This window comes from Hemicordylus capensis, chromosome 3, assembly GCF_027244095.1.
Source record: "Hemicordylus capensis ecotype Gifberg chromosome 3, rHemCap1.1.pri, whole genome shotgun sequence".
NCBI classification, from domain to species: Eukaryota; Metazoa; Chordata; class Lepidosauria; order Squamata; family Cordylidae; genus Hemicordylus; species Hemicordylus capensis.
This window is the reverse complement of record NC_069659.1, coordinates 87,568,406-87,595,895: the sequence shown is the minus strand read 5'-3', so window position 1 is coordinate 87,595,895 and position 27,490 is coordinate 87,568,406. Positions and strand designations below refer to the sequence as shown.

Below are 27,490 nucleotides of genomic sequence, written 5' to 3'. Positions count from 1 at the left end.
TTAGTTCAGGCTACGCACACTACTGATAGAAGACCTCCAACATTTACTTGTACAAAATGAGAGGATACTTTGCCCAGGTTTACCTTGAAGTCATCCCTCTAATCCCAGTTGCATAGGTACAGGTGGTGGTGATTAGTTGTAGAAAGTATTCTGCATATGTTAAGAAATCCTTTTCAGTTAAGGTGTATAAAATGTTAACTAATGTACAAGTCCAGAGGTGCAGCTTCTGGAATAGATTTCAATCGATTTACCAGCTCAAATTAAGAACAGCCCTGCTGATCGGGCCCAAGGTCTATCTAGCCCAGCATCCTGTTCACACAGTGGCCCACCAGTTGCCTCTAAGAAGCCCACAGGCAAGAGGTAAAAGCATACCATCTCTCTTGCTGTTTCTCCCCTTATACAATTAAGTCAGTTTTCCTGTATTGGGTTTGGGATACCGTATGCTCACTAACCATGATCCTGAGAGAGGGGGAGAGGACTTGGAAGAACTGGTAACAAGTTGGGATACAGAATATTTTGGAGCAAAACATGTCAATACCAGAACATTAGAGTGTTAACTCCCTGCCCTGTACTAGGCTCTAGAACATTTAAAAGATACCTAATGGGTTTGAAACTCAACAGGCAAAACTTTTCCCATCACTGTATCTTCATACCAGAAAAAACTTCACCTGTTGAATGTTCAGTTTGTTCAGTCCTCTCAGGAGGAAGTGTCTGTCAGCCTTACCTGTTAATATTTCCCTGCCGCCACACTTTTGAGTACTGACACTGAAAAGCAGTTCTGTGGGTGTTTCCATCCCACTCCCCTGCCCTATAGGGCCCGTCCCCGGCATACGAGGTGTGCCCCCTGTCGGGGCTTGTGCGTGCTGAGACGGGAAGGCATGGCCAAGGGGGACCACGCTGCTACCTTACCTGAGAAGTCTGCCAGAGCAGCGATCTCTTTGGTCCAGACCAGGAACAGGCAGAAGAGGAGGTTGAGCAGCAGCCTGAGCTCTACCTGGCGCCGGCTCGGATGCTGCCCAGCCTCCAGTTCACTCATGGCGTGGAGGAGGAGGAGGAGGAGGAAGCGGGGGTCTCCGCAGCCCAACCTGGTCACATGATGGCTCCAGCTGGCAGCAGCACCTACCCGCCGAGAGTCCCCGTCCTTCCTGGGACTGGAGCGAGCGAGCGAGCGGCTGGGAGGCGAGCGAGAGAAAGGCGGCGGCGGCGAGGGGAGGGACCCGGACTGGAAAGGGCAGCTCCAAGGGCTCGCAGAGGCTCCGCCACGCAGTTTCTTCCCCAGAGAGGAAGTCACAGCAATTACCGGCCCCCGGCTGGAAAAGTGAAGTGCGTGTGATGAGAGTGTGGGTGGGCGGCAGGCAATGGGAAGGGCAGCCTTTCCCAAAGCCGGCGGCGCTGCAGCCACTGGCACTGGCGCGCGTCGAGAAGCCGCGGGAGAGCCAACGGGAGGCAGCCCCACGACCCTAGTAGCAGGGTCGCTGCTACCACCTCGCAGCACCCGTCCCGGCGATTAGGCAACATCACCTACTATTCCGCTCCTCCCGATTCTTGTCTCGCCTCTCAGACTCCTTTTGGTTTACTGCCCGCCGCCCGGCGCTTTCTTTTCTTCCTCCCCTCCCCTTAAGGGCCATTCTGACGACGTGCTGTCTCCTCCACCCGCACTACTAGGAATCTGAGCTGAAGAAGACGTTTGCCACAGTCACACGTGCCATTTGAAGCGACGGCGACGACCCATTGAGCTTCTGCTGCTGCAGGAACGTGTGGCCGTCAATACTGTTTTAGATATTTGACTGACTTGCATTGACCGGCTTGTTTAGGAAGAGCAAGTCGTTTCTAAGTAAAGCCACCAAGCAGATAAATACACACTGAATAGAAAACAGAAGGGAGCCACTTCACATAAATAACATTTCCCCGCTATACCCATATAATCTTGATGTAGGAGGAAGAGGGTGTATCTTCCCCGAAATGTGCTGCTGCCCAGTCAGTCATGGCAAAATAGACGTTGGGATAACACAGGTGACATCTGTACCGTTGTATTTTAATTATGCATTGCTTTAATTATATTGTAAACTGCTTTGAGATTATTTTAATGAAAAATGGTATATACATCTAATAAATAAACAAATTATTCAATCAATAATGAATTAATATGTTAATGAATATGTGAATATTTGAATATGTGATTATAGAACATCTCTGCATTTTCTGAGATACTCACACAAACACTCTAATTTCCCCTCTCAACAAAATATCCAAACTCCTAGCATTTAAATGTTCATTTTTTAAAGCCATTATTAACCAGTAAAGCATAATTAATTAATTAACTAGTAACCTGCTAACTGAATAGAGACCTCTTTTAAAGTGGTGATTCTCTTATATTTAGCAGGGGGAGAGCAACTGGCCCTATCCAACCCCAGCACAGCATTCCTCCAGTGACTGTTGCTGGTGTCTACCTTATGTTTCTTTTTAGATTGTGAGCCCTTTGGGGACAGGGGACCATCTTATTTATGTATTATTTATTTTTCTATGTAAACCGCTTTGAGAATTTTGTTGAAAAGCGGTGTGTGTGTGTGTGTGTGTGTGTGTGTGTGTATATATATATATATATATATATATATATATATATATATAACTTCAGATGTCTCATTATATATGAACAATTCATCATTATTCTATATTCTTTTCCTGAAATTATTTTGCTAGTAAATTTATTTCCCACAAATTGTTCTTAAATTAATTATATTCCAGGGATCTGTTTCACATATTTTATTCTAAGGGCAATTTAAATTAAATACAGTAACCAGGGAACTTACAAAACCATTCTAAATGGGCAGGACCCAGGAAAATATCCCCACCTCACACAGAAAGAACCGATGACCCCTACTCAGGGTTGCACTTATGATGCTATATCTTATACCATGAGTCAGATCATTGGCCTGTCTAGCTCAGTGCTGTTTTATTTATTTTTATCCCACTGATCCTCCAAGGAGCCCAGATCAATGTACATGTTTATATTTTTCCTTACAAGAACCCTGTGAGGTAGGTTAGGCGGAGGGATAACTAAGTGACTGGCCCATAGCCACCCAGTTAATTTCATGGCTGAACGAAGGTCTCCTCGCTCCTAGCCCAACACTCTAAACACTGCATTCCAACTGACAGTAGCTCTCCAGGAAGGATCTTGGGTAGAGGTCTTTCTCAGGACCTGCTATCTGATCCTTTTAACTGGAGATTGGATTTGGGACCATCTGTTTGCAAAGCATGTGCTCTGCCAGTAGCTATGACCCCTCCCTGCATCTCTCCACCCTTCCTCTAGAACAGAATGTAGAGACTGAGTTGGTGTTCAAACTTGAAATGGAGAATTATGTCATGAATGCACATACCAAAAGTTGTGATAACTCAGTGCTCAGGGATGCATCATATTACAGTGTGCTCCACATCTTTCCTGCCCTAACTGAAAATCAATGCAGAGGTCAAGCTGAGCTTGGAACTGCCTCTCAAATGTTGGGCATATGCAGATCGTACATATTTATTTTATTTTATTTAACACATCTTAGTACCCCTTATAAAGCCACCTAATGGCACAGAGGGGAAATGTCTTGATTAGCAAGCCAGAGGTTGCTGGTTCAAATCCCTGCTGGTATGTTTCCCATATCAGGCAGCAACAATATAGGAAGATGCTGAAAGGCATAATCTCATACTTTGCGGGAGATAGCAATGGTAAACCCCTCCTGTATTCTACCAAAGAAAACCACAGGGCTCTGTGATCGCCAGGAGTTGACACTGACTCAACGTCACACTTTACCTTTACCTTTAATACCACTTATAATCGGGTCTCAAGGCATTTCACAACTAATTAAAACATATATAAACTTTAAAATCAACAGATAAATAAAATCTGAAACCAATATTACAGCTATGAAATTAATGTTAGAAAACTGATATTGGAATGCTGATCTTGAATCCTGTCAAATTTGGTGACTGGTGTTGATGGCCCAATTTGTGCTAGAAAGGGAAATCTTCACTGAACTAGTAATGGGAGCCTACATGTGTGAGCCCTGTAAGATATTCCCCTTAGGGGATGGAGCTGCTCTGGGGAAAGTATCCTCATGCTTGCATGTAGAAGGTTCCAAGTTCCATCCCTGGTGTCTCTAAGACAGGGCTGAGAGAGATCCCTGCCTACAACCTTGGAGAAGATGCTGCCAGTCCATGTAGATAATACTGAGCTAGATGGTATATGGCACGACTCAGTATATAGCAGCTTCCTATGTTCCTATCCTCTCTCCTTTGGCCCTTCCTTTATCACAGTGGAAGCCCTATCTGCAATATTCTTATTTCTCCCTTGGGTGTCCCAGAACATCTCATTGTTCTCATGAGAAACCTTTATAAAGGACAGGAAACCACAGCCCAGATGGAACATGGTGAGACAGACTTGTTCCAGCTCAGCAAAGGAGTAAGACAAGGCTGTCTACTTTCTCCTTATTTATTCAACTTATATGCTGAACATATACTGAGAGAAGCTGGATTGGAAGAAGATGAGCGTGGTTTTAAAGTTGGAGGAAGAAACATCAATAACCTGTGCTACGCTGATGACACCATTCTGATAGCTGAGTATGTGGATGATCTGCAAGCTCTAGTAATGAAAGTCAAGGAGCACAGTGAAAAATGGGACTACAACTAAATGTAAAGAAGACTAAACAAATGACAATGGGTACAGCAGCCAGCCTCAGAATTGATCATGAAGACCATGAAGTGGTGCATAGCTACTGCCTTTTAGGATTGACCATCAACAGTAAAGGATCCAGCAGTCAAGAAATAAGCTGCAGACTAGTACTTGGTAGGGTTGCAATGAAGGCCTTGGAAAGGATATTTAGATGCCGTGATGTGTCTCAAACAGTGGTTTTTCCTGTGACACTCTATGGATGCAAAAGCTGGACTTTGAAGAAGCAAGATAGAAAAAGTAATGATGCTTTTGAACTTTGGTGTTGGAGAAGACTTTTGAGGATACCATGGACAGCCAGGAAAACAAACAAATGGATCATAGAACAAATCAATCTAGAATTTTCACTCAAGGCACAAATGACCAGGCTCAAACTATTATACTTTGGACACATTATGTGAAGACCCAGCTCCATTGAGAAGTCAATGATGCTAGGGAAAGTTGAAGGAAAGAGAAGAAGAGGACAACCAGCAGCAAGGTGGATGGACTCGATTACGTCAGCAATGAATGCACCACTGAGAGACCTAAAAGGCCAAGTTGAAGACAGATCATCCTGGAGAGAATCTATCTGTGGTTGCTAAGGCCTTGGCCTGGCCTTCCAAGGTTTTAAAATTGTTTTTAAAAGTATTTTAATTGGTTTTAAATTGTTTTGAATAGTTTTAAATTTTTTATACTTTTTTGAGCACTATGTTTTAAATGGTGTGTGTTTTTATGTCTTTTAAAACTTGTTGTACACCAAGCCTTCAGATGGGGCAGTTTATAAATGCAATAAAATAAAATAATAAATAAATAAATAAATAAGAGTCGATACCAACTTGATTGCACTTAATCAATCAATCAATCAATCAATCAGTTTCCTCAGAATGGCAAAATGGAAAGGCTCTCTGGACCTCACAACACTAGGATGCAGAGGACCCAGACAGCAATGGTAATGGCCAACAGCAGGCAGCTTCTTGTCCTCACAGACCTAGAACCTAGGGCAAAAATTCCCTCCCATCTGGAGGTTTAGACAAAAGTGCTGAAACACTCCAGCCAATTCTGCGAGTTAGAGCTTTCAAATATCCCATTAAATACAAATCACATGGCCAGTTGCAGTGGCCCTAAAGTATTGCTGAATAAACTTGCTTCCCATTTATAAGTCCTTTGAATGAGAAAGTTCTATGCATATAATTAGCTTTATCACCATTTAATGCAACCAGTATGATACACATTTTAAAAATGAATAGCTACAAAAATAATTTTTTATATTTGTACATTGCCCCAAACTTACATCTCTGGGCTGCTTACAACATAAATGAATGAATAATAATAATGAATAACAACAACAACAACATTGCACACACTGAAGTTAAAAGAAAAATTGGAAGTGAATACATCAGGAGAGTTAGAAAAATCCTCAAGTCCAAACTCAATGGCGGGAACACCATACAAGCCATAAACACCTGGGCTATACTTGTTATCAGATACACTGCAGGAATAATAGACTAGACCCAGGCAGAGCTAGAGACGCTAGATCGTAAGACCAGGAAAATCATGACCATCAATCATGCTCTGCACCCCCGCAGTGATGTCGATAGGCTATACCTCCCTCGCAGCTCAGGTGGAAGAGGAATACTGCAAGCCCATCAAACAGTAGAGGAGGAGAAAAGAGGCCTTGAAGAATATATCAAGGACAGTGAAGAATATGCACTTCAAATGGTCAATAATGCGAAACTATTCAACACCAATGAAACAAAGCAGGCCTATGAGAAAGAACAAGTCAAGAACCGAGCAGAAAAATTGAAAAATAAGCCACTGCATGGGCAATATTTGCACAATATAAGTGGAAAATCAGACATCACCAAGAATGGCAACTTGAAGAAAGAAACAGAGGGTTTAATACTGGCTGCACAAGAACAGGCACTAAGAACAAATGCAATAAGAGCAAAAGTCGAAAAATCTACCACAAACAGCAAGTGCCGCCTTTGTAAAGAAGCAGATGAAACCGTGGACCACCTAATCAGCTGTTGTAAAAAGATCGCACAGACTGACTACAAACAAAGGCATGACAAAGTAGCAGGGATGATACACTGGAACATCTGCAAAAAATACAAGCTACCTGTAGTCAAGAATTGGTGGGACCATAAAATTGAAAAAGTTGAAGAAAATGAAGATGTAAAAATATTATGGGACTTCCAACTACAAACAGACAAACATCTGCCACACAATACACCAGATATAACTGTAGTTGAGAAGAAAGAAAAACAAGTGAAAATAATCGACACAGCAATACCAGGGGATAGCAGAATAGAAGAAAAAGAAATAGAAAAAATCACCAAATACAAAGATCTACAAATTGAAATTGAAAGGCTGTGGCAGAAGAAGACCAAAATAATCCCAGTGGTAATTGGCGCCCTGGGTGCAGTCCCAAAAGACCTTGAAGAGCACCTCAACACCATAGGGGCCACAGAAATCACCATCAGCCAATTACAAAAAGCAGCTTTACTGGGAACAGCCTATATTCTGCGACGATATCTATAACCATTGACAATAAAATTCTGGCATCCCAGGTCCTTGGGAAGGACTCGATGTCTGGATAAAACAAACCAGTCAATAACACCTGTCTGACTGTGTAAACAAGAAATAATAAAACAAATTGAAATAAAAATCACAACATAAACTATTTAAGACCACAAGTCTAGTTAAAAAGCTTGCGTGAATAAATGTGTCCTTAGAGACATTTTAAAAGTTGTCAGAGAAGGGGAAGCTCTTATTTTAGCAGGGAGCACATTCCAGAGTCTTGGGGCAGCAACAGAGATGGCCCGTCCCTGTGTAGCACCAGACCAACTGGAGGCAACTGCAGACGGACCCGTCTGGATGATCTCAATGGGCAATGGGGCTCATAATGAAGAAGACATTGTCTTAAATAGCCTGGGTATTAGGCTTTAAAACCTAAGTTAAAGGCTGATAATATAACATTTCTACTGGAAAGGTGTTTCTGCATAGGAAATACCCAGGCATTACAGGTAGATGGATTGTAATAGGTAACCATCTTATACATATGTAAATTGCTGTATGTACTCTGTGGTTGCCAGGAGTCGACACTGGCTCGACAGCACAACTTTACCTTTACTTTACATCCAGTTTAAGTCAGTCATGACTAAGTTCAACTGAAATTAGTGGAGCTTAAGTTATTCATGTCTAACTTGTTTCATTTGTTTCAATGGTGCTTAGTCATAACTATCTTAGTCTGGATCCTGCTCTGGATTATAGGCACGGGGTCCATTGGACAAGGGAGGGTTAATGTCCCTGGGCCCAGAGGGTCAGGGGCCCCACAAGCAGATGCCTCTTGTGGGGCCCTCCCAGTGATCGGGGGGGCTGCCCAGCCACCACCACTGCCCTGCCGATATTTCTCACATTAGAATTGAACAATTAGAGCCCGGGGAACGCGCACGTGCATCTGCTCCATTTCTCTTCTGCAGTGGCGGGGAGGGAGGGGGGAACGCCAGAAGCTGGTGCGGCTCTTTCTGTTTGGAGGACACAAAGCGGTGGCTCCACTGGCAACCGCGGAGGGCTTGGTAAGGGCTACATTTCCCTCTTCCCTTCTGAATGGAAGCACAGTTTTGTAAAGTGCCCTTGGATTTACTGTCTCTGGACATCGCGGCGGAGAGGAGGAAGAGGCGAGCAGGTTGCCTTGCCCCCTTGCATCTGATGTCAGGGGCATGGCTTGAGGTTGCTGGGCACATGCGTGCTTTCCACGCACACTAGGGGCCCACTTCCCCATGGAGTAACTTTGTGTCATATGAAGTGGCCACATCAAATATAATTCATTGCAATTAATAATAAATCATGCTGATGGAATGCAAGCGATAGTCTGTAATACATGTGGTACTCAAGTTATAATTGCTTAGTACAGTACTAAAATGATCAAACCTTATCTTGACAGCTACAGTAATGTATGCTTTGGACTATCAAGTTACAAATTGTATGATCATAGCTTCTGCATCACAGAGCTCCATGCCCCATTAAATCCCATAAATGCTTTGTGGGTTTCATTTGATAATGGTTGGTGTGTCTTTATAATGGTAACATTTTACATATAAACTCTGGGTGATCATATTTACAGTAGTAGTTGTTGCTGGTTTTTTGTACAATATTGGTTTATGGTGGGATTCATACTCTTTACTGAACTCATACTCCATTTTGCATTGTAATGGACTTTAAGAAACGGCCTGTGTTTAAATGTCTATTAATATTTGCTTGCAGAAGTGTTTTTTTTTTTTAAATTTGTGCCATGCCATCACTTTTATAGCATTATGCTGGCCTTGGGCTGAAATAAACAAATACATATATAGCATTATCTCTTTATACTCCTAGTACACTTTGTAAGCATTCCAGGATCACATTGGCACGGGATAAAGATAGAGTTTTTTGCTTTTATTTCTTTTCCAATTTATGTTTTGGTCCAGGCACAAACTAAAGGGAAGATATCTCTCAGTTTCACTCTTTAAGGGAAACCAGACTGGAGTCCTCCTGACTACTGTCAAGAAACCAGCATGTAGGCATGGTGTCTTCTTTGTTGAAACCACCTTCTCCCACACATACCCTCGCGCCCTCAGAAAGCATAATAGGAGGAGGAAAGCAAAAGTCGTTACGAAGCACATTTATAAGGATGAAGCAAAGAGAGGCTAGATAGCATTTTAAGTTTTAAACTCATGTCACGTTTTGCACTATATACATACACCCAAATGAAATTAATGCGGTCAGTTTTATAAAAAGAGGCAACAGGGTGGAAAAAATAGGAGGATCCTGAAACTGAAAGTCTAGAACAGATTCTTAGTAAGAAGTTTACAACCGGGTACACTATGAAAGTAACAAAGCACCTGCGGGTGTTTCTGTCTCACTACTTTGCTAAGATTACTCATGTGCATGCAACTTTTTAAAAAACTGTCTTAATCTGATATATTTCTTTTTGTCTGAAACAGTTCATGGTGTGGGGAGTTTTCCCTCACCAGTGAGGACATTTTAAAGCACTTATTTTCCTGCACTTTGACACCAAGTAAATTTACAAAAACAATTCTAACAATTCTGATGCCATTTGTGATTCTGTTTCTATGGGAATGACTGTCAAGCTAGCTGAAACAAAGTGAGTAGTTTAAAATAATCACTATATGGTGGTTATTTTAAAAAAGGCACCCCATTTTTGCAGACTCAGCCTCAGTTTCTATGGAAATGGGAATAAAAAGACATCTTTTTCTTATGTCTTCCAGTTCTATTAACAAAAGTCTTCCAAATTTGATTTTTACATACATTTTAAAACTAAAATTTCACAAGCTGATGCTATATATTCTGTAAGCCAAACTCTGCATGTCTGAATGAGGGGAAAACAGATTTGCCTTCAGTTAGAACTTTGAATAAATAAAGAAGGTAGATGAGGACTTGTTTCCATTTAAATTTGAAAAGAAGTTCTTAGCTCTAGAGTTTTTATTGATTTTAGTAGGAGCAACAGAGTTCAACCTTAATTGGCTGTATAAACCTTTGCTATATTAGAAAGCATATTTTTTTAATGGTTTCCAGATGTCTTCCTCACTTACTGAAGTAGCAATATTTCACATAGTACATATTAACATACTGGTCAGGTTTTGTGATATTATATAAAACAGCTTCCTACAACATCATTGTAATCCAATCAAAACTTCTTAATTACCACTCTAAAGGCCTTTGTCTTATTTATGGAGAGAAGTGATTTATACTACAGTCCTATGCTGGTCAAAGACCGTAATAAAGATTTTGATTTGATTTGATTGCTACAGTCCTCTGAACAAAAAATATTGATATTGTAAGGCTGTAGATGTGCTAGTGTATGGAGCTGAAAGATTTGCACTAATTACCCTCAAAAGGTTATTCTCTCTACTTTGATTATATTCTATGGACATGAGCCAGCCAAAGTTTGTACTGATTTCAACTGGAGAGATGTGAAGCCTGATTGTATTCCTTTTTATTCAGAAACAAGTCTCATTGAGTTCAAAAGAGTCTTACTCTAAATAATATGCACTAGGATTATAGTCTAAAGCATGCATGTAAATCCCGTATCAAAATCAAATGGGACTTAAAAGTATTTAATGTTGGTTGCTATGTTAACATGCAGTGATGTCTGGCCAAGTAGTGCAGATTCTGTGTTAAAATACATTAATAAAACGCTATTGCAGAAAACAATGTGTGGGCTTTAGTATAACACATGTGCAATCCTTATACAGTATTAGTAGCACATCATCCTGTCCTCATATAATTGATCAAAAAAAGCCTTGGTACCTCACTGTTGTGAGGTGAGTGGGAGGGGTAGGCATGCTAACTTTGGGACTGCACAGTGTGGGAATGTACAGCCAGACAGTAAGAACATAAAGGAAGTTAAACAGCAAAATGGCATGTGCTATGGAAATTGTGGGATAGGGAATCTGTCACTACAAAGATCCAAACTGAACATAAGAATAGCTCTGCTGGATCAGGCCCAAGGCCCATCTAGTCCAGAATCCTGTTTCACACAGTGGCCCACCAGATGCCGCTAGAAGCCACAGGCAGGAGTTGAGGGCATGCCCTCTCTTCTGCTGTTACTCCCCTGAACTGGTACTCAGAGGCATCCTGCCTAGGCTGGAGATGGCCTATAGCCTTCCAACTTGTAGCCGTTGATAGACCTCTCCTCCATGAAGTTATCCAAACCCCTCTTAAAGTCGTCCAGGTTGTTGGCTTTCACCACATCTAATGGTAACGAATGCCACAAATTGATTATGCGTTGTGTGAAAAAGTACCTCCATTTGTTGGTCCTAAATTTCCGGGCAATCAATTTCATGAGATGACCCCTGGTTCTAGCGTTATGTGAGAGGGAGAGGAATTTCTCTCTATCCACTTTATCCACACCACACATAATTTTATAGACCTCTATCATGTCTCCCCGCAGTTGTCTTATTTCTAAACAAAATAGCCACAGGTGTTGTAACCTTGCCTCATAAGAAAGGTGCTCTAGGCCCCTGATCATCTTGGTTGCCCTCTTCTGCACCTTTTCTAGTTCTACAATGTACTTTTATAGATGTGGTGACCAGAATTGTATGCAGTACTCCAGGTGTGGCCGCACCATAGTTTTGTATAAGGGCATTATAATATTAGCCGTTTTATTTTCAATCCCCTTCCTAATGATCCCTAGCATGGAATTGGCCTTTTACACAGCTGTCACACATTGAGTAAACACTTTCAACACGCTGTCCACCACAACCCCAAGATCCCTATCCTGGTTAGTCACCAACAGCTCAGATCCCATCAACATATACTTGAAGTTGGGGTTTTTCATTCCAATGTGTATCACTTGGCATTTGCCAACATTGAATCACATTTGCCATTTTGTTGCCCACTCACCCAATTTGGAGAGATCCTTTTGGAGCGCCTCGCAATCCATCTTGGATTTCACTACCCGAAAGAGTTTGGTATCATCTGCAAATTTGGCCACCTCACTGTTTACCCCTACTTCTAGATCATTTATGAATAAATTAAAAAACACCAGTCCCAGTACAGATCCCTGGGGGATCCCACTTCTTACTATTTGTTTCTCCACTTCTTTGTAAAGGGACAGTACAACTGATGTAAATTTTAGCTGATGTAGCATTTGCATTCACTCTACAGACTAATTTAAGCACAAGCTTGTTTTAGTCTCATGTGAAAAATGCCCTCAACAATAAAGGCTGACATTCTGTTAGTTGATGAAAGTCCTATTTAAATTACGTAGTCCTTTAGGATAACTCCTCCATGGTACTAAGAGTAATTTAGTCTGGATGTCAGCCAGGAAATTTGACTGGAGAATCAAATTTATGATGTTAACCTATATCTGAAAGACAAGATTAAAGTGCCAGTTTACACCTATTAAATATTATTTGAAGAAATGCAAACATGACCAGCTTTATAAAAGTGTTTCACAAGAAACATGAGAGACAGCATGGTGTAGTGGTTAGAGTGCTGGACTAGGACCGGGGAGACCCGAGTTAAAATCCTCATTCAGCCAGGATACTAGCTGGGTGACTCTGGGCCAGTCACTTCTCTCTCAGCCTAACCTACTTCACACGGTTGTTATGAGGAGAAACTCAAGTATGTAGTACACTGCTCTGGGCTCCTTGGAGGAAAAGCAGGATATAAATGTAAAAATAAAAATAAATAAAGTAAGTATAGATGTATAACATATTGTGTAGGAGAGAAACATGAAGTATCATATTCCCATTTATAAGGATTAATGTTGCATCTTATTCTTTTAGCAGTAAACAGTTCAAAAGCTTCTCTTTGATTTTGTTTTCAGCATCTTACTTGCTTTCTACTACTTGAATACAAACATTTTCAGCTTTGTAAAACTGTTTTTTCATGTGTCTAGGATGAAAACTTCATCCCTAATAGATCTCAAGAGAACATTTTGACTTAAACAGAATTTATGCCAAAATGTGATAAGGCTACCCTAATATATGTAGTGCTCTAGTTATTGTGAACTAATTAATGTAGCATATAAGGAAATGACCTTTCTTATTTTTATTTATATATCACGGGGGGGAGGGTGTCTCAGTATAGCTTACATAATATAAAGAACTAGCCGACCCCACACAGAGCATCTGTGTGCTCTTTGGGGCTGGCGGTTACTTCTCCCTCCCCCCCAACCTTCTGCCCCAGTCTCCATTTCCAGGCCCAGCCACCTCTCCTCCCCACTGCCACTTCTGCCCCCCACTCTACCCCCCCCCCCCGCCTTGCCTCCGCGATTGGGCTGGACCCGCTGCTGCCTCTGGCCTCCATGGCCAGGCCCACCGCTGCCGTGGAAACCAATCCTCCTGGGTGTGCCTCAGCCAATCAGGCATGTCCGCTGCCCAGCCAATCAGCTCGGAGCCGGGACGCACATTCTAAAGGCACACCCAGAAGAAATAAATATATAGATAGCAGAATGGTTCCTAATAATAATAATAATAATAATAATTCAATTTCTATACCGCCCTTCCAAAAATGGCTCAGGGCGGTTTACACAGAGAAATAACAAACAAATAAGATGGAACCCTGTCCCCAAAGGGCTCACATTCTAAAAAGAAACATAAGATAGACCCCAGCTACAGTCACTGGAAGTACTGTGCTGGCGGTGGGGGGTGGATAGGGCCAGTTACTCTCCCCCTGCTAAATAAAGAGAATCACCACGGTGAAAGGTGCCTCTTTGCCCAGTTAGCAGGGGTAAAATAATTCACAATCTAAAAAGAAACGCAAGAGAACAACTGCCAAGCTGTTGATGAATAAGGGCAATTGCTCTCTCCTGTTAAAAATAAAAGGGTCACCATTTTTAAAGGTGTCTCTTTGCAGCTTTTGGCGGAAATCTGTGCTAAAACATTCGTCGTGTGTGCTTCTATAGAACAGGAAGAGAGCAAGTGGACATTTGAATCCAAATCTCTGTCCCTAACTTTGGTATATATCAGCAGCAGGCCCACAAAGTTAAACCAAGAGACTACTGCGTGTCCCAACATAGAACTGGAGAGAATGAAAATTCCTGATCTTCACTTAAGGAGCAACACTGCAGCAACAAGAAGATATTTGCACTTACTAGCGATTAAAAAACGCCCAGGAAAGCGCGTAAAGTTTTGAGAATGGTTTTTAATCTTGACGTTCGCGAACGCGCCGAGCAATGCACAAGGAAAGAAGTACAGAGCTGGAAAGGCGGCGGTGAGACAGAGATATGTGAAGCTGCGAAAGGGCTACTAGCTCTCAGACTCGGAGGAATCAACCCGGAACGCTAAGGCTGCAACTGAGCAGGATAGGAACCCATCTGGGTTGCAGTTTCCCGAGGAGAGAGCACGCGAGACGGACCGCTTCCGGCTGCGAAAGATCGCACCGCGAGGAGGCCGACCTGGAAGTTGGCCAGCCTTTCATCTCCCTGCCTTGTGCATGACGGCTGCCTGTTGTCGTGAGTGCCATGGGCGCCAAGCGCAAAAGTCCAGCTTCGGCCAAGCGGCACGAACATCCGCAGCCCAAGCGGGCTCGCAACACCGAGGCGGCGGCGGCGACGACGACGGAGTTCACTGGCACCCGGTTCAAGTCCATGCTGCGCGATCCCAGCACTGCCATGAAGGGTGAGTGAGTGACAGCGAGGAGTATGCAGGTCCGCTGCTTCCACGTGTTCGCCAGACGGCTGTTCGCCTTGACCACTGCTTCCACTCCGGCGCTCATTCCCAGCATGGGAACTGTAGCTTCTACTAGAGGCTGCCTCTATGCCTTCCCCTCTCCAGGTCCTGTACAACTTGGTTGGACACTGGTACCCAGAAACGCCTATATCTGGCAGCAGCGATATGGGAAGATGCTGAAAGGCATCGTCTCACACTGTGCGGGAGGAGGCAATGGAAAACCCCTCCTGTATTCTACCAAAGAAAACCACAGGGCTCTGTAGGCACCAGGAGTCGAAATCGACTTGATGGCACACTTATCGGTGTAAAGAATTGTTCCCTGTATAGTTGTAAATAATTATTCCTCGGTTTGTTGATTTATACTGATTTGCTCTCTCATTGATTATATCGCTCTATATTTAATGCCGATTAGGTATTCCTCAATGCACTTTAAAAACAACAACACAGAAACGAAAATGTACTAAGTTTTATGTAAACATATATTTTACGGTAATCATATAAGGATAAGTAAAGTAAGGTGATGTGATTATTACAAACTTATTCTGCTTAGCTAAAACCTTGATTTAGGTCATTCCCTTTGATTAAATCTAGTTGTCAGTTTCCTTAGACTATCTTGAAGTAGCCACCCATATACTTCTGGTTTCTTTTATGCTGGCCTCAGGAAGTAAGCCTGAAATAACCCTCAATGCACTATTATTTATTTAAATAAAAATAAAACATTTAGCCTATTTTAAGGGGGCAGAGGTTTCTTCTTTCCTCTTCCCCTTCCTGCCTTCAGAGTGTGCCTGTGAGTGAAGAGGAATCTAATCTGCATCAGTTATAATAAATTCTTCAATGGGAAGAGATAGTTATTTCAGATGTGAATGAATGAATAATTAGTCAGCTGACCATGTAAAAATATTACATAGGAACATAGGAAACTGCCATATACTGAGTCAGACCACTGGTCTATCTAGCTCAGTATTGTCTTCACAGACTGGCAGCGGCTTCTCCAAAGTTGCAGGCAGGAATCTTAAAAAGAGCTTAAAAAGAGCTCCCTTAGAGGCCTCCCAGGAACCTGGGAGCAAAAATGGGTCTATTCTCATCCCAAACCACCCTGCCTTGCCTCCCGTCTCTGAACCCCAAACCCCCTCCCCCTTACGAACCCTCCCCGGGGCCCATCTGCCTCAAAGTAGGTCTACATTTTCACGTGAAGTAAATGTGGAAGGGGTAGGAGGTAATACTGTTATCATGGAAGATGTGGAGGTAAGGGTTGAATTAACCCAATAAGCCCCTTTGAGCAATACTTGACACGATCTGAGATCTGAGGAACAAATGCCTACCATTCTATTGTCTCGCTTCTACGTGAACAGCGACTCTTTGTCTGAATGGGTCCTTGCCTTACACATAACACCCTCCTATCATGGGTTGTATGGCCAATTCCTATAATATACTTACATGGAATGTTAATGGATTAAGGTCACTAAATTGTAGGCAAGAGAGCCTACACTTTTTAACAAAATGGAACTGTCACGTCTGTGTTCTGCAAGAGACCCATTTCAAAAATGAGAGCCACCGTTTTTCGGCACAACAGCAATGGACAGTGGTCCCATCCTTCTGGTCCTACAATGGGAGCGGCAATGCAGGGGTAGCGATATTGTTTAAAGACAGACCTGATCTCAAAATCGAGAGGGTATTAGAAATTGATCAGGGCAGACTAATTATGTAGATTTTACTGTCAGGGGTGACCCAAGCTCGGCAACCACTCAAAGGCTTGACCGAGCCTTCACACTCTGCGCCATATATGCCCCGGTACAATCACACCTTAGGAAGGCTCTTTGGGCTAAACTAAAAGATCTATGTGACACCAAGCGCCACCTCCTGATCGTGGGGGATTTTAATAACAGAGCCCAACTGAGCGACAGGAAAGCCTTTTTGAGAGGCCTCTCAGTCTCCCCCTCAAATCCCTCTCTAACGAATGAGGAAAAAGCTCTCCAACGTTTTCTGAGTGAGACTCTGGGTTTATATGATAAGGCCTTGGGGGTATATAATGATTTTGATTTTTCCCCAATCCGTTACGAAGATATTTTTAAATCGCAGTATAGACATAAATTTAAATCTGGAGTCAAATTTATATATTACCACCCGAGATCAGCTAGCTGGCTAGATAGACTCTGGGCTCCCCCTTCTTTTGAAGTCTACAGGTGTAAACTAGTACTTACCCCATGGTCAGACCATGCGGCTGTGGGATTTATTTGTAATCTCTCTGAGGTAATTCCACATGGTAAGCCCTTGTGGCGATTACACCCAAAAATGTTAAGTGATAAATATCTCTAAGGTGTCCTTTTATCAGAACTGAGGCGACAGATCCCTCGGCTGTTAGAGGCAGAAGATGATCTTTTAGGAGCCTAGGAGACATTTAAAAAGAGGGTGGGCTGCTGTATTAGGGCAGTGACCAGCCAGACATATAAGATAGGGGTCAAAAATTATCAGAAAGTGATCACCCAAGACCTGAGGATTGTCGATAAGGTGAACAGGGGAGAACCCTTCAACGTGGAATCATACCATCGCTACAAAGAGACAATTAGGACATTTCAAAATGAGCTGCGGCACAGGCGTTTAGAAAATAAGCTGTATCGCTTCAAAGGGTCTGTAGTTGAAAAAGGGGAGTGGGCAAAGGACAAGATGCATGCATCTAGTTTGACATTCCAAGGCCTGCGATCGGAAGGAAGTAGCCCGCTAAAGGCTGACCCCCACGATATGTTAAAGATCATGGCCCAGTTTTATACAAACTTGTATACATTGAAGGATATTTCTGTAAAGGACATTCAATCTTATCTAGATAGGTTCTGCAGTCTGAATGAATATGGTCTCGGCTATTCCCTCACTGAGGGGGAAAAAAGCTCTTTGACCCATCCTGTAACGATAGAAGAGGTCAGAGCAGTTATCTCAGCGGGAAAGAACACATCGGCCCCGGGGCCTGATGGTATGACACGGCCTTTCTATAAGTTTTACGCAGACCAGCTACTACCAGTCTTAGTAAAATTATTTAATTTTGTCCTAGACAATGGGTATTTAAATAGGTCTTTTGGGGACGGCCTCTTAATTCCACCCCCCCAAGAAAGGTGACACCACTTTACCACAAAACTGGAGACCGATAACCCTCACAAATATCGATTACAGAATCTTTGCCAAAATCCTAAATAATAGATTGGCAAAAGTGGCCCCTAAATTGTTCCACAGCTTGCAGATAAGCGCCATCTCGAGAAGAAAGATGACAGACTCATTGTGTCTGCTGAGAGAACTTTTTTACTCTATACAGAATGAAAGTTGGAAAGGTCACCTCCTCCTATTGGATCAAGTTAAGGCCTTTGACAAAGTGAACCACAATTACCTGTGGACATTGTTGAAAGCTAAAGGTATACCACCCCTCTTTGTTACTTGGCTACAGCTGCTCTATGCGAATGCAAAGGTAACACTGCAGATTAATGGATGGCAGTGCGACCCGATCACTTTGCATTCGGGTGTCCACCAAGGATGCCCAATGAGCCCATTACTTTATGTTTTTGCCCTGGATCCGATCCTGATCAGGATTCAGAGAGAACCCCATCTGCGATTACTCTTGGTCTCTATCCCTCTGCCCTGCGAGATCTTCCCGGGAGGGAGGAGGAGGGAGAGTAATGGGATAGCTGAACCACCTGTCCACTCAGAACTGCATTCTGAGTTTAGGGTAAAATTTGTAGCTCATGCCGATGATGTTACATTACTGTTATCAAATGAAAATGAAATCTTTGTAATACTAGACCTCTTCTGGGAATATGACAAGATCTCGGGCTCAGAATTAAATGCTGACAGAAGTGTATTTGTTAAAATGGACCCCGGACGCCAGCAACTCTCGTGCCTACTCATCTCTGAATGTAAAAGTGAAGGGGCCCCAGAATCCAAACTGAAGTGCGTAGACACAGTAAACATTTTGGGGATTGAATATGGGATTAGGGAAAAAGTCTGGGGGGGAAATTGGACAGATTGGGAAGAAAAAGTAATGCTTAAAATCACCATGTGGAAAAAATGGAGCCTTGCCATGTACCAGAAAGCGGTTTACATCCGGACTTACCTGATAGCTCCGTTGCATAACCTGGCGGTAGTCTACCCTCCTCCGCTCTATCTCCTTCAGCGAATTGAAAGCCAGATCTTCCGTCTAGTATGGCACACAGCATCCTTCCCTTGGGCCCGTGCGGTAGCATTTAAGGAGGTTGAGCGGGGAAGCCTAGCCCTACCTGCCCTGCAACCCTATTTTGTAACTGAATTCATGTCCTACAATTTTGGAAACTGGATTTTCGTGAATGTCCATAATATGTCCAACCTCCTGCAAAAAACCTGGGTCTTGCTTTTCGCTCTGCGTTGGCGAAAGCAGCATGGGGCATAGCATGGTGGGGGAAAGGATCTTTCAGCGGTAATATCACACAAATATTAAAAAGAGAACACTCGGACTACTTGAGAGATTTGTTATTCACACTGAAAAAGATCCTCTTCAGTTAAGCAGCTAAGGAAAACAATTTATGGAGAGATTCTAGAAGTGGTTTTTTAAAAACCTGATTTAGAATGTAAACGCTACAAACACCGCACTTCACAGTACTTGTTGCAACCCGATCACCCTATCGCTCTCTTTAAGGAGAAAAAGGTCCCTTTCCATTTATGGGAAACGAGATGGCGTTTATACCACCAAGTACTACCGCTTAATGCGGCTAAGCCATGGCTCCCAGAGGACCAGCAAGAGTGTCCTAAAATCACCTGCAAACAGAAAGCTAGTGAGCTAGGCAAAACATTCAGGGAAACCCATTCACATTTCTTAAAAGAGTGTGTGGTAGCCAAAAGAGTGTGGCAGGGAGTAAGCAAGTTGTTAGAGTGGCCTGATTTGGAAAAACAAACTTGGGAAGAACTAACCTCGGGTTTGAGCGATAGAACCTCTTTTCGAGGTCCCAGAAAGAAACCTTCAAGGAAATGGGACGGAACAGGTGCCCTCATACTAGGGAATTGGAATGGTCTCCTTCTCGTAATCAGGTTAGTAAACCTGTATGTCATTTATGCAATGCTCCTGCATAGGAATAGGGAGGGAAGACACGACCAAGAGGTTCACGTGGATGAGACAGTACATCTCTTCTGGAAAAGTTTGTATGGTTATGTGCAAAAAGAAAGTGTATCTCTTCTAAACAGCAATGGGAAAAATTATGGAAATGGACGTTGGACGTAACCCCCCGATTACCTGATGTGCCTTGTAATCCCCCATCCCCGAGTTACAGTACTGCCTGCATATACTTTATAACCCTGTGAGTTTCCAAATCCTTGTGTGTAAATCTTTGTAGATATATGATGTACAAACAACCACTTTGTATATAATTGTGCTTTGGCAACATACTGTATGCTTTGGTAGTTTGTTGGTTCAATTAAAAAAAAATCTTGTCCTATAAATAATAATAATGATAAAAAAAATCTTTTCCTATCTTGGAGAAGCCAGGGAGGGAACTTGAAACTTTCTGCTCTTCCCAGAGCGGCTTCATCCCCTGAGGGGAATATCTTGCAGTGCTCACACATCAAGTCTCCCATTCAGATGCAACCAGGGCAGACCCTGCTTAGCTATGGGGACAAGTCATGCTTGCTACCACAAGACCAGCTCACATCTCCACATTACAGATGTGGATCATTATTAAATTATGCAATAATCTCTTGTAGAAATGCTTATTCCCTTTTAATTGCAGTGGTGGCACCAGAAAGAAAGAAAAGGGGGGGGGGAAGCACAGAAGGGGTAAAATGCATTTATGGTTGGGCAAGCTGTGTTGCACCTATTAGATTTCTGAAACAGAAATGGGAAGGCTTGCCCACCCATCACCCTGCTTTGGAACCACCCTTGTTTTAATTCATGGAGAATATGAAGGGGAAATGAATATTCATATATGGCACCAGAATTATATGTTTGGAGGGGACCAAAGAGTTACTAAAATGAGATTAGCCCTGTTCCAAAGTAGGCAGAGAAGACTGTCCATGTGTTATTTCTCCCAAATTTACTGGCCTATGTTGGCATACTAGACATCCACATGCATTGCTTCTATACTGTTGCAATCATGTGCTGTGTTACATTTATGTTCCTCTTTATTACTACTTTGATATTTATGTGTCCATCTGCACGTATCACATTTGCCGGAGGATGTTGTGTAGACAAGCACTGAAACTCAGTATAGGTTCAAATACCAGCTCAGCCATGAATAAGCCAGCTGGTTTGCTATGTGTGTTAGAAATGTTTGTCAGTACGTGAATAGAATCTGCTAACAGGTTAAGCCATTTGTTTACTAACCAGTTGTTGGCTATAGTGAAGAATCAAATGTGTGGTATACTTTGAATGAAGAAACAAGTCTTCTGTTTTGTTTCAGGTTTGGAAACGTTCATATCCATAGCTAAATCATTACCATCAGAAGAAAAATATGATGTTGTAGAGGGATACATAAAAGTTTCGGTTGAGTGTGCAGAAATTTTAAAACTTCTGGATGGTGAAAGGAGGCCTGAAAGTGAGGTAAGTACTCAAACTGCTGCATTTGGTTGTCTACAATATAAATATTTTAGTGCTTTTATGTCCTTCCCAAGGAGCTCAGGGACATGCATGGTTCTTTCCCTGCCTTGTTTATTCTGTATATCTTCACAATATCCCTGTGAAGTAGGTTAGGTTGAGAGTGTATTTGACTGGCCCAAGGTCACCCAGTGAGTTTCATAACCCTTTGAACCCTTCGAACTCTCTGGTCCAACTCAGCCCTAGCCACCACACCACATGGACTCAGTAGAACATGCACTGGACTGTGAATTCAGTTAACAAACAGAACTTGCAACATAAAAGCTACATGAGAGGATGAAAATTCATCTGGAATCTTGAGATTGTTAAAATGTCTTTATTATTGCTTTTATTATAATGCTTCTATGAGTGACAGCCCATATTTGTCCTCACAAAAAGCTTGTGAAATTGTTACTGAGATGTTCGTCATGCACAGTACCAGATGTTATCACCAATATTGTTGCCATTTGAGACTGTGGATCCATTGCATATTCCCAGCTCTGAGTGTGCTGTGTTTTTGTGTTTGGGGGGAAAACGCAATTCTTTCCCACACAGTGTATCCATTACTACTATGATTGCCATTTAGGATGTGGTTTCCAAAGTTCCTTGGTTACTGTCTGTGTGTCATCAGTGATGAGCAATTTACATCTCTCTGTTCTTCTGACATTTTTGTGCGGTTTAAAATGTTTTAATGCCCTTGGTAGCTATATCATTTGCTTCGGTGCTGCCTGAGTGCTAAAGCACTCACTTAGTGCTTTTTTTTTTTTTTTAAAGACTGTCTGTGGAACTACAGGAATGTAGTTCTGGGTTTGAAATTTTGACTTAAAACCATAGTATTCTCCTTACAGCAGAACTTTTGCCCAAGTGTGAATTTCCTGTTTTTGTACTATAATATTAACAAGCCGACCCCTGCACAGAGCATCTGTGTGTTTTTTGGGGCTGGCTACCTCTCTCCCCCCCGCCCCAGTCTCCGGCTGGGCCTCCGCGGCCAGGCCGGGCCCGCCACCGCTGGCCTCCGCATCCGGGCCAGGGCCCCCGCCACCGCTGGCCTCCCTGGCTGGGCCAGGCCCACTGATGCCCTGGCCTCCATGGCCCAGCAAGGCCCACCGCCGCCTCTGTCCACCACCACAGACGCGCCTCAGCCAATCAGGTGTGTCCCTCCACTCCGCTGCCCAGCCAATCAGCTGGGTTTCCGGGATGCATCCCCACAGAGGCTGAGGCACGTCTACGGGGATTAAATAATATTAATATTTGTCCATTATCATGAGCACTGGCTATATATATTTGGAAGCTTTCTTGTTGCAATGTATTTAGGATGATGGCTTTATGTGGTTTCTTTATTTAGGAAGATGGCTTCTGTAGTTTCTTTAGCAAAATTTTCTGTTTCTTTTAAAGATAAAAATGGAACAAAGCATAATGAAATATTTGGATGTTGCAGGTGCTGCTAATCTTCCAAGCCTTAGAAAGCATTTTGCTGCGAACAGCAAGTGATCTGACCCATTTTGGTGTTGTGGGGATGAACATAGTAAAGAAGTTGATCAATAGCTATATGAGATTAATTTATGCAGCTCTTTATTCTGAAAGTCATAGGTAAGTTCATTGGAATCCAAGGGTACAGCCTGTAGTTGTTGATATGAAAGAATTTGGTCTTGAAACAGTTTTCCATTGGTGAGGATCATATCTCTTTGGTCCTGAGAACAGATCTCATTGTGCTGTGGTGGGGGAAGGGTGCCTGGGGAGCCCCTTTGGTGCTGTGGAGAATGGGAGCGTGCTGTGCTTCCAGCCACCGCCAGAGGAGGCTGCCAATACTGCACGTGTGAAGGCTGGCGGGGGGTGGGGGCATCTTTCCAGTACATGTGGGAGCACATCCCCCAGCCCCCAATATCTTGGGATAAACTGTCTTGGGTTTATTTTAATGAAATAAGGTTTACAAATCTGACAATAAAATACATAAAAATATCGGAGTGTCTATGGCTTCCAGCTGCAGTGTTCACTTTGACTAGCTTCCTGGTTCCGGGCCAACCCTAATGCTGCGTAAATGCTTTCCCCTTGAACAACTGTTTCTTGTGTACTGCATGGTCACCCTTGGCTGATGGATGGGGGTTTGGCACTGGTGGGGGCTGCTGAGCAGCTGACATGGCTCTGCACCCCACACTGGGGATGCCACATGTGGGGATCATTGATGGATGGGTACCCGGAAGCAGCTGGATGGGTGGCCATGCCTCCTTGTATCTACCTATGCATCTGCATCTGGGGACTGCCCCCTCTCCTACGCATGCCCCGGGCTGCAGAGGAAGAGGGCTGTCCATGCCCAGTTGCCTGGTGCCAGCATGCCACTGCTCGGGGCACTGTGCAGCAGCCATGTTGAGGGGTGGCGCCCAGGGGAGGGTCTTTCTATTGTGCAAGGGGAATTAGGGGAAGGAGCCCTTTGTTCGGGCAAGCGGGAGAGAAGGGTCTTCTGCTCTTTCTTTCAAACTGCAATAGGGAGCCACGGCCCTTCCAAAGGTTAGGACATTGTGTGGGTATGGGAGAGTTGTTAAAATAATAAAGGGATGGGGGCAATTCACCCACTGGCCACAGGGGGTGCTGAATTAAATTGAAGAGGCAGCTACCTATGTGCAGGGCCAGCATACGTGCAAGAGGCTTATTGAGATGGCCCCCTGCCAGTTTCCTGGGATGCCCTTTGAGTCCGTGGTGGGTGACAGCCTCAAAGGACATCATGCTTTAGTACTACAAGTTATTTTACACCATAAGCAAATGGTATTTTACTTGCTGATTATATGGTAATAGTTGGTAGCCGAAAGCCAGTGTGGTGTAATGATTAGAGTGTTGATCTAAGTTCTATGCAGAGATGTGGGGTGGAAAGGTTTCTGTGGAAAAAAGTCCCAAATTCTATTTTTCTGTGGAAAATTTTCTAAAATTTCTACTTGATTACTTGAAAATCTTTGGGAGATAGGATGTGGGGAAATTCATAAGGTGGAGGTTTCTAAAAATTCCAAAATAGTTTCTAAAATAGGTCAAATAACATGCCAGTTTATAAACACAGACTATTTAGGGCATCAGGAAAATTGATCTAGTTTATTTATTTATTTGTTTATTTAAAATATTTCTATACCGTCCCAAACCTGTATCTTTAGGCGGTTTACAATTAAAATCATTTAAAACATTAAATCAATTAACAATTAAAATCATTTAAAAGATTAAAAACATTTAAAACCTAGTATTAAAATTGTTTAAAACTATAAATCTAATTAAAAGCCTGGGTGAATAAATGTGTCCTCAGTGCCTTTTTAAAAGTTGCCAGAGATGGGGAGGCTCTTATTTCAACAAGGAGTGCATTCCAAAGTCCAGGGGCTGTAACAGAGAAGGCCCGTTCCCGAGTAGCTGCCAGACGAATTGGTGGCAGCCTCAGGCGAACCTATCCTGGCAAGGGAGATATTGTAGACCACAGCCATTCCACCCCCCCCACCCAGTTCCCATACCCTGATCCTCAACAGAGTATCCTGGAGGGAGAAGCCGGGACCAGACTGGGCCACCAGCCTCCATAGTACATACTAGATTGCCCTGAGCCGTATAACCGCCCTGAGCCGTATCGGAAGGGCGGTATATAAATCTAATAAATAAATAGATAGATAGATAGATCAGCCCCTTCATCCAGAATCAAATCACGGATGATTTCAGGTTTATTCTGGACCAACCTGGTATGACAAAGGTCGTTGATGGGGTTTTTTGTGTGTGTGTGTTTGTGGAGAAAAAGGATTAATGCATTTGAGGGTTGTGGGGGGGAATTCAAATTTCCAGTTCAACATTTCCTGGAAAACCCATGTCTCTGGTTCTGTGCTTTTTAGTGGCAGTATCAATGTTTCACTCCTTGGTCATGCAAACTTGTCAAACATGAAAGGAATGGTGTGTTTCTGTGTGTATGTGTGTGTGTGTGTGTTGTATGGTGAATGTACCTTGCTTTCATTTGGACTGCCTGTGTGGAGTGCCTGCTGCCGTAGTTGACGTGGAAACTGCATAATTTTTTATTTCAAAAATGTCATTCTCACTTCTTCATTTTAAAAATTTTTTTGTTTGCCTATGTATTGTTTAAACAGTGTCCCCTCTCCTGCTTTGTTTATACAGAATGTCTCGTCTGTGCCTCACCTTGCTATCAGCAATGGTGACACAAGGACCAGATGCTGCAAGGGATGTCTTCAGCCACTTTGATTTCAGTAATAAATCTCTACCTAGTTTAGTGAAGAAGAGAGATTATAAGGTAAAGGGAAAACGGCTTCAGTGAGTGAAAAGTGATGGCTCAACAATGCTTGTTCTCTCTGGTGCTCAAAGGGAAGCTGGGCTTAAAAACAAAGCTGCCCGTATTTTGATCCATGAGCTTAATGCTGTTTACATTATGTTTACTTGTGGAAGGCAGTCCTCTCCACATCATAGAAAGCCTCACAGATACATAGACAGTTTTTATAGTAGTTGTATTAGTAGTGATACTTCATGAAATATTGTTAAGTTTTGCATGTTTGGGGATAGTGACTACCTGTGATTATTATGGGGGGGGGGGAACACAAAACATTTGCGTTTTCTTGGTTCTCGCCCAGGAGTCAGTTGTGGTTGAATCTGTGTAACTGTACAAAACATAATTAAAAAAAAGAAAGATTAATCCCTTAATCTGTAATAAAATAAATAATAATTTGGTGAGATAAAGATGAGGCAGGAGATCTCTCAGGGAGGGTCACAGTTCAGTGGCAAGGCATGTGCTTTATGCTCTTCATGCAGGTCCCAGAACAGGACATGGAGACATTTTGACCTGGCACTGATCCAGAAAAGGGGAAATGCAGATGTTCTTGTTTTACATGTGATTGTGTTGAAGTCCTGTTATCGTGATTTTACATCACTTTTTGTGTGGAGAGCACTTTTAACATGAGGGCTGTTTTGCACAAAACATAATGTTCTGACATAACTCAGGTTTATTTTAGAGCTAGTCACACAGATGCCTTCTCACATAAGAATGAAGCAGTAAAGTTGTCATGTGAGAGCCTCACAAGACGTGTGCACACAATCATACGTGAATTGTTCTATGAGCTAATTTGTACATTTAGGGCATATGCAAAAATCATTCTAGGATTATACTACTACAGAATATAGGTATGTTCCTACAGATCATGCACCTCATAGCACAGTCCTCCTGATAAAATGCGAGCACTCCAGGAAGAAACTTTAATCTTTCACATGAAGGAGTTTTTGGCAATACAATATTTTGGTTTGCATTAGCATCAAGAGCTTCTTTATGCATACCTAGACCATTGTGGGAGCCACTATGGAAGTGGCAGCAACCATGGGTACATTTAGAAAGTGTAAAGTATTGATGGGTGGTAAATTGGGAGAGCTAGCTAACCATATTAAATATATATTAAGTAGAATAATGTAAACTTTGGATAGGTTAATAGTCTGTGAACTGTGTGTTTAACATTGCAAGGGTGGTCTTATATTGTACATTTTTTTTAATGCTGCATTTTGCAACTGTTGTATGCATTTGTGTTTAATGTATATATGCTGATAGTCCCTTTACCTGTTGTCTAGGGGAAGCCTGATGTCCGTATGGCGTACATCCAATATGCTCTCTCCTTTTTAATCGCTGGTGACAATACAATCCTTGTACATGTTCTGGAATTAAAAGGTAGGTTACAAATACTGTTTCTTAAGAGCCTGAATCACACTCTCTGTTGGTGAAGAAGGATTCTTGTTAGAGACCTGGGGCTGCGGTTCATGTACCAGTCATGAACTTTGGCCAAACCATAAACCAGTCTGGTGGTTTGAGGTGGCGCCAGTGGGGTTCAGGGGCGAGCAGCACCATTAACATTAATGGTTGCTCTTCAAAACAGGGGCTATTATATGGATTCCCTCAGGGCTCCATTCTGTCACCGATGCTTTTTAACATAATGAAACCGCTGGGTGAGGTCATCAGGAGATTTGGTGCAGGGTGTTATCAGTATGCTGATGACTCCCAAATCTATTTCTCCTTATTGTTATCAGGAAATGGCATCC

The 27,490-nt window shown here is 42.7% G+C and overlaps 2 protein-coding genes across 10 annotated transcripts in view; one reads left to right on the top strand and one right to left on the bottom strand.

Annotated features, from left to right (window-relative positions):
• Positions 1 to 13,510, bottom strand: part of EVA1C (eva-1 homolog C) — a 99,444-nt gene extending 85,934 nt beyond the window's left edge. For 6 of the 8 annotated variants that reach the window (XR_008319341.1, XM_053308861.1, XM_053308862.1 and 3 more), the window contains exons 1-2: positions 1,522 to 1,775; positions 910 to 1,310 (exon numbers count right to left, since the gene is read on the bottom strand). Coding sequence is in view for 7 of the 8 variants with exons in the window: in XM_053308861.1 (XP_053164836.1) it covers positions 910 to 1,310; positions 1,522 to 1,628 (508 nt within the window). In the remaining variant the exon portion in view is untranslated. Of the gene's footprint in view, positions 1 to 909; positions 1,776 to 13,468 lie in introns of those variants that run through there. The other 2 variants (XM_053308860.1, XM_053308866.1) reach the window with 2 other exon arrangements.
• Positions 13,511 to 14,415: 905 nt separating this feature from the next.
• URB1 (URB1 ribosome biogenesis homolog) overlaps positions 14,416 to 27,490 on the top strand; it is a 101,180-nt gene continuing 88,105 nt past the window's right edge. The window contains exons 1-5 of one of the 2 annotated variants that reach the window (XM_053308424.1): positions 14,416 to 14,823; positions 21,279 to 21,418; positions 22,890 to 23,041; positions 25,577 to 25,709; positions 27,026 to 27,122. In XM_053308424.1, the coding sequence (XP_053164399.1) occupies positions 14,667 to 14,823; positions 21,279 to 21,418; positions 22,890 to 23,041; positions 25,577 to 25,709; positions 27,026 to 27,122 (679 nt within the window). In that variant the 5' untranslated portion in view covers positions 14,416 to 14,666. The remainder of the gene's footprint in view (positions 14,824 to 21,278; positions 21,419 to 22,889; positions 23,042 to 25,576; positions 25,710 to 27,025; positions 27,123 to 27,490) is intronic. The other variant, XM_053308423.1, reaches the window with a different exon arrangement.